At 31.2% G+C, this 14,074-nt stretch overlaps 2 protein-coding genes across 2 annotated transcripts; one reads left to right on the top strand and one right to left on the bottom strand.

Moving 5' to 3' along the window:
* Positions 1-5,076: 5,076 nt before the first annotated feature.
* On the bottom strand, positions 5,077-5,618 carry LOC124910814 (histone H2A-like). Its single transcript, XM_047451502.1, has 2 exons — positions 5,418-5,618; positions 5,077-5,355 (listed from the first exon to the last, which is right to left on the bottom strand). The coding sequence occupies exons 1-2, from the start codon at positions 5,616-5,618 to the stop codon at positions 5,077-5,079; spliced, it is 480 nt and encodes a 159-aa protein (XP_047307458.1).
* Positions 5,619-10,135: 4,517 nt separating this feature from the next.
* LOC124915153 (sm-like protein LSM1B) lies at positions 10,136-10,557 on the top strand. Its single transcript, XM_047455821.1, has one exon. The coding sequence runs from the start codon at positions 10,136-10,138 to the stop codon at positions 10,520-10,522; it is 387 nt and encodes a 128-aa protein (XP_047311777.1). The 3' UTR covers positions 10,523-10,557.
* The last annotated feature ends 3,517 nt before the right edge of the window (positions 10,558-14,074 follow it).

Here is a 14,074-nt window from a genome sequence, read left to right on the forward strand (position 1 = left end):
AGAATAATCAACGAAGTTACCAGACCATACCTCGTAAGGGATTCTGCAATCAATCCCAGTTTGTGGTGCATGATTTATCAGATAGCAAACCGTTAAGACAACCTCGATCCAGTACTTTCTAACTAATCCCGCATTAGAGAACATGTTTCTAACTCTCTCTAACAGTTTTAATTCACCCTTTCTGCTACACCATTCTGATGTGGTGTATCTCGGACAGTGTGATGCCTTGCAATCCCCATATCTCTGCAGAACTCATTAAACTCAGATGAACAAAATTAGTCTGATTCTCCACCAGTGCCTTCCAATGTTTGAAGGTCTTAAATACCTCACTCTTATGTCTCTAAAGATATAATCAGGTCATCCTTGAGTAATCATCTATGAATGTTACAAAATAGCTATAACCTCCTATACCTTCAACTTGAGCAGGACCCCAGATATCAAAGTGGATATAATCCAATGTGCCCTTAGTTTTGTGAACTCCCATACTGAACTTACTGCGATGTTTTTTTCTCTCCGAAAATACAGTGTTCACACAACTCAAGGTTGGTAACTTTGTGGCCAAATTGAAGATCCCGTTTGAATAGAATTTGCATTCCCCTCTCCCCCATATGTCCAAGTCGCATATGCCACAACTTGGTTACATCAGGGTTCCGATTCATAGATTTGGATGCGACCTTAGCGGAACTTGTCAGCGACTTACCTTGTAGTATATACAAGGTATTCTTTTTTATACTTTTCAATATTATTTTTGAACCTTTACTGATGCACAATGTTACATCTTCACAGCTAAACTTGAAACATTTAGCATCTAAAATGCCTAAAGATATTAAGTTCTTCTTTAGTTGAGGAACATGATGAATGCTAATTAGGGTCCGTATCTTACCATCATCATTCAGAATCTTAATAGTCCCAATATCCACCGTTCTACATATGGAATCATTTCTCATGACAACGTTTCCACCATCATAATCTTCATAAGTATCGAATCATTCTTTGTTCGGACTCATATGATATGAATACCCTGAATCCAACACCCACGTATCAATAGGGTGTAGAAAAACGTTAGCTACAAGGGCAATATCCTCCTCCGAGTCGGTGTCTCTGTCTTTATGTGCTATCGCAGCCGTAGAATATTTGCCCATTTTCTTAGGACAATTATTCTTCCAATGACCAGGTTCTTTACAGTAATTGCAGATATCTTTAGCACTAGGTCCCTTAGCTTTGTATTTTTGATTCTTCTTCTTTCCAGGCCCTTTGTAGTTGTCTGTGCTGGAAATCAATCCAGATGCTTGACTGTCTACAATTTCACTGTTCGCCTTATGGCGCAGTTCTCTAGTATGAAGTGCTGACCGAACTTCCTTTATAGTTATGGAGTCTTTACCACAACGTACGATTGGACAAAATTTTCAAACGAGTTGGGTAAAGATACCAACAGAAGGAAGCATGTAAAGGTAAGTAGGATAGATTCCAGAGATCTTCCATGAGGAGCATCAGGCTGATATTGTGGCATTTCATTCATATGATTGGAAGAAGCAAATCCATTTGATCTTGGAACTGGATTGTAAGCTCCGTAATTGATACCATTGACAAACATATTTTTTCGATTGGGTACACACCAGAAACATTTTCAAAGCCTGTTATTGAAAAAAAAAAATCATTAATGGTGTTTCTAATGGTAACCCAAATACTACCAAGGCCTTGTTTGATAAAGGGTTATTAAAATCTTATTCAAATCACTCTTTATCCAATCATCAATCATTTCATTAATAAAATCATTCAAATTATCAACTAATATTAAAATTAGAATGTCGTTTATTTTTTAATAACTACAAAAGGACATTTTAGTCTTTTAGCTCAAATAACATAAACTAATCCATTTTTTCTTCAAATAATTTATTTTTTCTTTAAAACAATTGAATAATTTATCATCGAGAGCATTGACTTTGTTCTCGGTAAAAGAATTTAATTATCTCCTAGGGTGATAAATTCTTTCGGTGATATTATTTTTTTCTTCACCGACAACCATATTACCGATACCTTTCGAGAGCGTTTGTTTCCCTCGATATAAACTATCACCGATAGCATATTCTCATAAAAGTAATTTTTTACTAGTGATATCTATTTTTCTTATTGTCTACAAAACCCAAATAACCCTAAAAAAATAATACCATTTCACATTATATAATACTAAATAAAATTCACACTAAGTTGAGTCTATTCAACTAGGAGGACATTAGTTTGTTTATTATTTTTAAATTGTTTTTGTTTAAACATTAACCATAAAACAAGATACAATTTATTTAATTTAAGATAATATTTTTTCTTATACCTATTAAACGAAACATGACTCCATAACTAGTGGCAGATCTATGTATGGGCTCGACCCACCCGGAAAAAAAGATTATTTTATTATTTTTTTCGATAAAAATGTGACATTACCTTTTAATTTCTTTTAAAAAATCAATTACTGTTTATTTATCTAATAATTTAAAAAATTGTTAAATTTTAAGTCCCTACAATGTTTTTTCAAATTCACCCAATTTTGAATAGTGAATTTGTCACTGAACACCACGTCACCTTTCTTATAATCACATCTGGTCGTGACTACCTCTTAATTCATTATATATTAATATATATCTTAGCAAAAGAAGAGGAAGTAACCTACGTTCACTTTCCCAAACTAACCTAGTTTCTTCATTCAAACTCATTTTTTTTTTTATTCTTTTAACATTTAAAATTCATTATATATAAAACTAAATTATTTATATTTTGATATATAATTTAAATTAATAATTTTATAAATTAAATTATTTATATTTTGATATATATTTTAAATTATTATTTTTTATAAATTTAATTTTTTATATTTTGATATATAATTTAAATTTGATTATTTTTTATAAATTTAATTATTTATATTTTAATATATATATATATATATATATATTTATATTTTAATTATTATTTATATATATAATAAATATTCTCTTTAACATTCTAATAAATAATTGATAAATACTAATAAATTTAAAATATTTTAACTATAATAATATAATAATTATATATTCATAAAAACGTTTTTAAATTTATCAATTATTTATTAAATATAATAACATTTTTAATTAATATTTTGACCCTAAAAATATGGTAATCTTTTTATTATATTTAATAAATAATTGATAAATTTAAAAACAGAATATTTAATTATTATATTGTTATGGTTAAAATATTTTAAATTTATTACTATCCAACAATTATTTATTAGAATAATTTAATATTTATTACACTATATTTAAATGTAAATATATATATATATATATATATATATATATATTAAAATACAAATAATCAAATTTATAAAAAATAATTATATTTAAATTATATATCAAAATATAAATAATATAATTTATAAAAATAATAATTTAAAATATATATCAAAATATAAATAACTTAGTTTATATAAATAATAATTTAAAATATATATCAAAATATAAACTTTATATATAATAAATTTTAAATGTAAAAAAAAATAAAAAATAAATAAAACTGAGTTTGAATAGTAAACTATGTTAGTTTGGGATTAAATGAACAAACTATGTTAGTTTGGGAAAGTAAACGCCAAATAAGGTTACTTTTTTTTGAAACCGTTCCGGATGCCAGTCAAAAACATTATTTAAGAATCCCAAATTGTCAATATATAATGACATAAATAGTTAGTCTGGTTCTAAGGACATCTAGGATATATATATAAATAATAGTTTGATTTACAAATTTATAAATAAATAAATAAAATACCCAGGCTTTAAAAAATAGTTATTAATAGTATTTTAGTAGAATTTAAAATCAATTGAGTTGCCCTTAGGGAGTCTACTATTTTAAAATTTGTTTTAAATAACTTGCGACAGAAGTGATAGCTTTAATCCCATGAATAGAAAAATGAAATTGTTTTGAATCCCTTAAACTTTTTTTCTTTTTTTAATATATAATCCCATGATAGCACTGTTTATCTCTGATTTTTCATCCTTTTTTATAGTTAGAGATTCCTCCTTGTTGCTAGGATGAATCGTTCATGAGAGTGATGAATGAGTTATGTTTATGATGGAGGAGATTGGATCACAGGTGGTTTGGATGTTGCTCTAGACAACACAATCATTCGCAGAAGTTGAAGGGTCGGAGAACCATGGGATCTTAGTTCCCTAATGGTTTGGACCAAAGTGTGAGCTTAGTTGAGACCAAAGATTTGACTAATATAGAAGATTATTCAATTAGGCAATACAATGGTTTTTCGACATAGCACACATCAAAATCCTAATGGTTCTAACATATAATTGAGTGGGCATATCCCTCCCCCTACGACGCAAAAAAAAGTGCAGAACATAGCCAGCCCGCTTCCGTATAGTGGTTGACTCGTTAAGTTTCGCCATCAGGACAAAAAATTAGTTAGAAAAATATAATTAGGAATCAATTATTATTTTCATTGCTCAAACAGTTATTCCAACCAATAATATCAAAATACACAAACAAATTCTGTTTTCTCAAGAATTATTGAAGGTTGTTCTTGTTCATCCCAACAGGCCGGTTGTTGTTAAAATCGTCTTCACTAATATTCTTAAGAAAATGTTTAGTGGTTGGTGTAGGTGTTAGCCGTAGATAATAAACCTTATTTTCTACAATGTTCAGCAATACAAACTCCATTTTGAAATATATTGAAGGTAAATGATGAAATTACATAGATATAAAATGACATAATATAGGTAAAGAACTTCATTGTTTTGGAACCTAAACCATATGTTACTCCTGGCACCAGAAAAAAAGTTAACTATTGGTTATCTTGAAACCATAAATGGTTATTAAAATAAAGAAATTAAAAAGCATAATTGTAGGACCATAAACCAAATATAATGTCAAAACAAAAGAAACTTTCGATTTGTACAACAAACCAAATGCAGAGAATTGTTGAGATTGATTACAAAGAATTACAACTAAATGTCATAAATGGAGAATTGAAACAGAGAATTGCAACAAAACTAAAGAAATAAAATGGAAGTTTTTTAACCTAAAAAGTGAAAAAAGAAGTTAAGCTGCAGCAGCCTTTCTAGGTGACTTCTTGCCCTTGGTGACCACCTTAGCCTTGGATGGAGAATTATCTGTTTCCTCCTCCTCGGCCGCGGCCTTGTCTTTCTTCTTGGGAAGAAGGACAGGGTTAATATTGGGCAAGACACCACCATAAGCAAATGTTACCCCTGCAAGAAGCTTCCCAAGCTCTTCATCATTTCTCACCGCCAATTGAAGATGTCTTGGAGTTATCCTACTCTTCTTGTTATCTGTAGCTGCAATCCCAGCCAACTCAAGAACCTAATTGATTATATATTAGCATCATCAATCAATACAGAAGATATTAAATAATTTATATATACCTCAGCCGCCAGATACTCGAGAACAGCTGCTAGGTAAACAGGAGCTCCTCTTCCAACACGCTTGCCATAACGACCTTGCTTCAAGAACCGCCCGATCCTACCCACCGGAAACTGAAGACCGGCCTTGACCGACCTTGAAATTGATTTCTTCTTTTCACCGCCCTTTCTAAAACCTCTCTTAGATCTGTTACCATCCTCCATTTATTTTCAGAAGAAGAAGAAATTGATTGCTTAATTTCGAGAGCGTAGAATACAATTATCAACAAATACGTCAATTATATACACTGGTATATATGGTAGAGAGTAAAACGGTTTTGCTTTTGGAGTGTTTTCTGTTAGTTGACAGGTAAGGACAAAAATATTAGCGGCAAAAATTGTGGTTTGAAAAGTTAAAATATCCAAATACATTCAATTCGGTTAGTTTGCACTGCATAAATAAATTGTTGACGTTCGTTTCAGACATTCTTGAATTATCGGTTTAGGGTTTTTTTGGTTGGTTTAGTAGGGTTGTACACTCAAATGCACTACAAAATTGTTGACGTCGATTTGAAATTTTTTTGAAGTACCAATTTTGATGTATTGTCGGTTCGATTTAATCGGTTTGTATACTAAAATTCATAACTAAATTATTGACATCGATTTAAATTATTTTTTAAGGATCGGTTTAAATTTATTGGTTAGTTCGGTTTATCATTAATTTACAACCAAATCTTTGACATTGATTCTTAGAAAATTTCAAACAATAGGTTTTAGTTTATTTACCAGTTGATTGGTTTTTATTAATTGTTCATTCATCAAAATTCATTACTAAATAATGCATATAATATATTTAAAAAATAGTAACAATAATACTAATAATAAAATACTCTTAAATTTCGCTTATAACTTATTAAGAGAGGTAACTCTTAGTTATAACTAAATTATATGTTTTTTTTTCTTATTTTAACCCTAATTAGTTTGATTATAAACTAAAATTCACAACTAAATTGTTGTCAGTTTGAATTATTTTTTAACGATTATTTTTAATTTTTTGGTTGGTTCGTTTTGTACATTAAAATGAACAACAAGATCGTTGACGTCGATTTGAAAAAATTTAAAACCACAATTTTTAGTTTATTTATCATTGGATTAGTATTATCAAAAAAATAAATAAATACTAAATAATGCGTAAAATATGTTTAGTGGCAAAAAAAATATGTTTAGAAAAATAACAACAATAATGTTAATAATAAAAAACTTATAAAAACCGGTTATATAACTTAATTACTAAGAGATGTATAACTCTTAGTTGTAACTAAAAATTATATATGTTTTTTTTCTTATTTTAACCATAATTAGTCGGGTTGTAAACTAAAATTCACATCTAAATTGTTGATGTTGGTTTGAATTATTTTTGAACAACAGGTTCTGATTTATTTGTTGGTTCGGTTTGTACACTAAAATGGACAGCCCAATTGGAAATAACGATGGAGAGGCAATTCAATTCCCACATTCCTAAATAACATTCACCACGAAATGATAGGTCATTTCCATCTCCTCTGAAGCTAGACCCAAAAGCAGGGCATCCCATCTGAGCTTTGTGTTGAGAATCTGAAACAGTAACAATAACAATAGTAGTCAAAGTTGATGATAGTCGGAGAAAATATGTATTCACTTATGTACCCATTCTTTATGGGTCTAATTACATACACAACTGCATTTATGATCAGCTCTTTACGCAATTAAGCAAGATGATACCTATTAAATAAAAATCTAGACTGGGGATTAATTACTCCTATAGGCTAATTTTGTGTAAAACTCAATATACAAGGTCCCAAACACCTTTTATATGTTTCTCTACAATGATAATATATTCTTAACATAAAATATAGTTATTACTTGTCTATGACAATAATCAATTAATGGTTATATATAGAGTTACCTTTTTTTATCTATGGTTATAGTCAAAAGACTCCAAACATAGAAGATCTTTCTTTAACTAAGGTAAAAATAAACCATGGTTATAGTCTAGTCTTTAACCATGATATGAGGGTTTACCAAAAGTTGTCTAATAAACCTTCGGTTTTGACCTTCCCAAAAAACCAAAAATAATTCTAAGTGTTGGAAATTGGGTAATTGTGAAGGTTTATTAGAAAACTTTCGGTTTTAACTTTCCCCAAATGGGTAATTGTGATGGTTTTCTAATAAACTTTTGGTTTTGATCTTTCCCAAAAAATGTAAAAATAATTCTAAGTGTTGGGAATGGGTAATTGCGAAGGTTTATTAGGAAACCTTCGGTTTTAACTTTCCCCAAATTGGTAATTGCGAAGGTTTTCTAATAAACCTTCGGTTTTGACAATTTCCAAAAAAATGTAAAAATAATTCTAAGTGTTGGAAATGGGTAATTGCGAAGGTTTATTAGAAAACCTTCGATTTTAACTTTCCCCCAATTGATAATTGTGAAAGTTTTTTTTAATAAACCTTCGGTTTTGACCCTTCCCCAAAAGAAATAAAAATAATTCTAAGTGTTGGGAAGGGGTAATAGCGAAGGTTTATTAGAAAATCTTCGGTTTTAACTTTCCCCAAATTGGTAATTACGAAGGTTTATTGGAAAACCTTCGATTTTCTCTATTTTAAAATAATTGGAAAATTTTTGATAAAAATTATAAAGATTTCGCGTCGGAATCTCAAAAACGTAAGAATGAGTTTATCAAGCGATGAATTTCAAGCATTTGCAAATGGGAAAAAGTCATACAGTGTTTGGACAGTTATTCTCATTCCTTATAATGTGTCACCCACTACTTGCATGAATTCTAGCAATTTCATTCTATCTATGTTAATTCCATGTCCAAAGAATCCGGGAGATACAATTGACATATTTCTCCAGTCATTGATCGACGAGTTTACTGAAGTGTGACAAACTGGTGTAAGAACGTTTGATGCACACATCTCGCAATACTTTCAGTTGCAAGCGGCATTGCTATTGACCATTAACGACTTTCCAGCTTACGCGAATTTGTTAGGCTGGAGTACGAAAGGGAAATTTGCTTGTCCTTGTTGTAACAATGATAGTGCATCTCTTCGATTAGTTAATGCTTCAAAACAATGTTACATAGGTCACAGACGCTTTCTTCCACCAAAGCACAAATATAGAAGGGATAAAGAGTCATTTATTGGTCGAACAAATTATAGAGAGCCCTCTAAATTGTTAACGGGGCAAGAAACTTACGAGCAAGTACGAGACCTAGAAGGCATAGTTCTTACTACGGATCAGAGCAAGAAAACCAAGATATATCATGAAACACGGGGAGACAATTGAAACAAACTTATTATTTTCTCTTATTTGCCTTATTGAAAATCACTATTATTGAGACATAATTTGGATGTGATGCATATTGATAAAAATATATGTGATAGCGTGTTGGAAACAATAATGAATGTGAAAGAGAAGACTAAGGATGATCCTAAAGCCCCCGTAAAGACTTACAACTCTTAGGCATAAAACAATGGTTACATCCTATAAATGATGAAGGAGTGATTCATTATCTATAAGCGCCTTTCACTTTGACCTCTGATCATAAAAAATGTCTTTGTAATTTCTTGAAAGATCTTAAGTTGCCGGATGGTTTTTGCTCAAATATCGGAGGTTGTGTAAATTTGGAAGAGAAAAGGATTACAGGATTAAAAATTCATGATTGTCACATTTTATTGAAATATCTTAATCCTTTAGCAACCTGTGGATTACTTCCAGATAATGTGTATGAAGCTATAGTAAATTTATCTCGGTTCTTTCGATTGTTGTGATCCAAAGAGTAGATTGCAGCGGACCTCGAACAATTGTACATGTATATTCTATTGACACTTTGCAAATTTGAAATGATTTTTCCACCGTCAATCTTCGACATCATGATGCATCTTCCAGTTCACTTGTCATTTGAGGCTTTGCTTGGGGGACCTGTCTAGTATCAATTGATGTATCTGTTTGAACATTACATGGGTACAATGAAAAGATATTTACGGAATAAAAACCACCCTAAAGCCTCAATAAGCGAGAGCTATCTTGTAAATGAGAGTATTAGTTTATGTGCCAAGTATATGGAGGAAGAAGATCAAGGAAATGCACAAACTGAAATCTCGAGCATTTCAATATTTTCATCGTTGGAAGACCTATCCAACGGAAAAATATACAACTTGGATTATAGCGATCGAGTGACAGCTCATTCATACATTTTAAAAAATTGTCCCGAAGTAGAACCTTTTTACATGTAAGATTCAACATGTTGTTATTAGGGCAAATTACCTAGGTGGCCCTCAAATTATTTTGATCGCTTACTTTTAGCTCTCAAATTATTTTTTAAAACAAATTACCCCTTAAACTTTTTGAAAGGTCACCAATGACCCTCAAACTATAAAAAAGGGTCACCAAAGGTCCTTTTGTCAATTTTTCCGTTACAACATAATGACCTCTAATTAAAACCCTCATTTTCAACCATCATTCTCTCTCTTTCTCTACAGATTTATAAAAGAAAAATATAGAATCATCTATCTCCTTCTCTCTAGTTCTCAGTCTCATCTTTTGCTAAAGATCCTGTAGAAGTCTTAAGATCCATCTTCTTTCGATCGAGCACGAATCTTCCTTCAAATCAATTGTCGTTCCAATACGAAATTACCTCAAAATTCATCCTCGATCAAATACGAATCTATATTTATCGCCATTGATGCTACATGATATTGCTAAAATGTCTTGTGTAGGACCAAAAAATATTTACTTGTCAAGATCTCTCGCAAGTTATCTTGACAAGAAGTTGATTGTATTGTTGCGAGATGGAAGAAAGCTTATGGGCATACTTCGTTCCTTTGACCAATTTGTAAATGTGGTGCTGGAAGGTGCTTATGAACGAGTTATAGTTTGTGATATTTATTGTGGCATTCCTCTAGGTCTATATATTATTCGAGAGGAGAATGTGGTTCTAATTGGCGAAATGAATTTGGAAAAGGAAGAACTTCAGCCTCACATGACCTCTATTTCAGTTGCAAAAATAACAATGACGCAAAAGGTGGAAAGAGAAGCTTCGGATCTGAAAGGTACAATGAGAAGGAGAATGAAATTCCTTGACATGGATTAATTGATGATTCTTGTGATTGTGTATTTATGAATCCATCCATTTCAGCCGAGTCTTTTAGTCCAAACCACAAAACCTACCTACTTAATATCTTAGGTAGTGTTTATTCTTTTCCATAGATTTGCATCATTCTTTTTAGACCTAGAAATTCCTTAGTTGAGAGAATGGTCTGCTAGAGAAGCCCTAATTAAGATGTGATAAATGTTTGAGTTCTTGATATTGGTGCGAGAGAAGTGTATGCTAGAGGGTTAGAGAGAGACATGATATAAAGTTTATAGTATTAGAGCAATGTTTGGATGATTAGACCTAGAAATTGCGATTTTGGTTACAATTGAGTATACAGTTAGTACTTGTTGTTGTATACTCAGTTCTTAGTAGAAAACCAATATGTAAATATATTTTGGTTTGATTTGTTGAATGTATTCACATTATATGATAGATCTTTTGTATTTTTAACTACAGTGACTCCTCAAAAGCGAGGATGAAGCATATGATTGGAAAATCAATATTTTAGGTCTTAGTACATGAATGTTATAAACTACAATAACATGTCTTTTTAATTGTAGCGTGTCACTACTCTTTATGTTTATAATTGTATTTTTTAGTTTTAATTATAGTTCGTAAAAAATGATTATTGATGTTTTTAGTACTTTTTAATGAATATTATTAGTTTAACATTGGTGTTGCAATTGTGTAATCACATTCACATTTTTATCTTATTTGACATTATTGTATAAAGCAAAAAAAATTAGAATAGGAAGTTGCACTTGTTTAAAACTCTATTTCAATCCATCAATATTTGTAATAAAAAATATTTATAGATTGTAATAGAACAAATTATTTTCAAATTTGGTCATAAAACAAAATAAAAAAGAGTCAAGATTGAATATGTTGATAGTTTTTGGGAGAAATAATTCAAGGGTTAAAAATCAACCATCAAAATAGTTGGAGGGCCAAAAGTAAACTATCATAATAGTTAGAGGACTTTTAGTTAGAACCGTTATGTTTAACGAAAAAATTGACAGAAGGGCCATTAGTGACCCTTTCTGAAAATTTGAGGGGCGATTTGTTTTCAAAAATAGTTTAAGGGATAAAAGTAAGTGATCGAAGTAATTTGATGGCCACCTAGGTAATTTGCCCTTGTTATTATAGTACGTCTTATTAATTAACATTAATAAGTGTGTTATTTAATATTCGATCTATTTACGGTAATTATATGCAGTACTGCAATAACAATGAGTCACGTGGAGAAACGTATGCAACCTATTTTAAGCACAGAGTGAGTAGATTCAAAACCATATCTAATAACTTTATATTTATTTTAACGACTAAATTTCCGGAATGTATATATATAGGTCGCTCAATTATAAGAAAATAACAACATATCAAGAGACCTCAAGATTTTAGGAGAATGTCCAAGTATGTACTCATGTATGTATGTTTGATGTAAAGTAAACAAATACAAATTCTGTATAGAAAAACACGACGAATGTTTGACCACTAAAAATAGTGGAGTGGTTGTTGAAGGGTACAACGGGTCAGATACTATGTCATACTACTAAATTTTAACGGATATAATACAAGTACAATACTTTTCTCACAAATGAGTTGTCTTATTCAAGTGTAAGTGGTTTGATACACACTCGGGGGAACTAAGAGTAAAAGTGGATAAATATGATTTCGTAAGTATAAATGTAAACCAAATTTTGAAAACCCAAAGTTAGGACCCGTATTTATTAGCGAGTAGAGCAAAACAAGTATTTTACGCCCCTGATATGTCAGCACGACCCAGTTGGAAGATTGTGACAAAAATAAATCCACGGTTTACGAATATATAATTTAGATTAGTTAGGTAGATTTATGTTTTTAATTTATATTCATTCATATTACTACTTTATTTCAATTATTCTCCTATTTATTAATGGTATGCCTTAAGAATGTCTGATGGTCCTAAAGAAACTTGAATGAGTATGAGGAAAACACCCAAAAAAATGTCTAGGCCATACCAGAACCTACTTGCACAGACATATCTCTTAAGGATTCGTGGAGAGTCTTCTAGAGATGCACCATTAGCTGTGGGCCCGTTTGCTACTACTACCCCAACATGTGATACACATGACAAGGATGATGCTGAGGTTGAAGAGTTTATTGAGAGTACATTTGCCTCAATGGGGGATGACAAGGAGGTTCACGTGGAGGTTCACAAGGAGGACGACGAGGAGGATCATGAGCACCATTCCACTCCCGACCCATCATTGACATGTAACATGTTTACACTTAGTAATTGTCTGTATTGATTTATATCTAATTATGAATTTGATAATTTTGAAGAATCTTCTGCCCGCAAGAGACGGGAGAAGAACAAGAATATCGCGCTATCTAGGAGGCCACCAGTGACAAAGATTGATCTAACTTTTAGAGAGGTAGATGTAAGGCCCAATGGCGGAGATGGAAGAAAAATGTGGTCTAGACATTTGGGGTCGGTGGTGCGGTACCCCTCTACCATCTCACACCGTGTCTTGAAGTGGAAGGCATTAAGTCCTGTCCAATTGTATTCACTTTGGCTTGCTATTCACTTCCTCTCGAGACCATTATCAAGAGTTTTATAAAACCCTCGGTAAAATCTGTTGGCAAATGTCCCTTTTTTACTAATGTTCATAATGTGGTTGTGATATTATAGGTCTCATTTGAAAGCACTTAATAATTTTTATTTTTGTATCGAGATCCAAATGAGAAACAACCTATAAGTTCTAAATTTGTGTTTATTTACTAAGTTTAGTTTCCAAAAAAATCTCATCTAAATAAAATACAAAATTTTTCTATCATTTAAGATTAAAAATGATATGGCCTAGTCACTCAAGAAAATTCTAAATCTCAAAAAAAGTGCTAGGATGATGTTCAATATACAAATGAGAGATGGTCGTAGAATTTTATTCTGAAATGATCCTTGGTTTGAGCATAAACTAATTGCTCTTAAGGAGGAGAGTTTGCAAGAACTTGGATAAGGCGAGATTATCAAGTTACTATGGTACGTGAAATCAAAGACAGGGAATGAAATACCCAACGAATTCCAAAAGGTATGAAAATCCTTGAATCTATTCAAGCTTCACAATTTATTGATAGTAGGGATTATCATTGTTAGATAGTTGAACATAATGAAAAGTTCGTTGCAAGTTTGGCATGGGATATTATTCAGAACAAAGAAGACATTGTTTGATGGTCTCATGTTGTTTGGTCTCCCAAGATCATTTTGAGGCACCGATTCATTATGTGGCTGGCCTTTCGAGAAAGATTTCTTACTCGTGATAGACTTAAACATTTCATGAACATCCCAGATTCAAAATGTCTTTTATGTGATGACAATGAAAAAACTTTGAGTCATTTACTTGGGTGTTGCCCATTTTCCTTGGATTTATGAGGTAGACTCTCCCCAACTTCCCTAAGGAGTGGATTGATATGAAGGAAGTTGCTATTATAAAAGCGAAGGGTAATCAATTATATACAAATTTGTTCAAATTTTGCTTTGCGTATATTGTTTACCATGTTTGTGTAGAA

Source organism: Impatiens glandulifera, chromosome 1 (assembly GCF_907164915.1).
Source record: "Impatiens glandulifera chromosome 1, dImpGla2.1, whole genome shotgun sequence".
NCBI classification, from domain to species: Eukaryota; Viridiplantae; Streptophyta; class Magnoliopsida; order Ericales; family Balsaminaceae; genus Impatiens; species Impatiens glandulifera.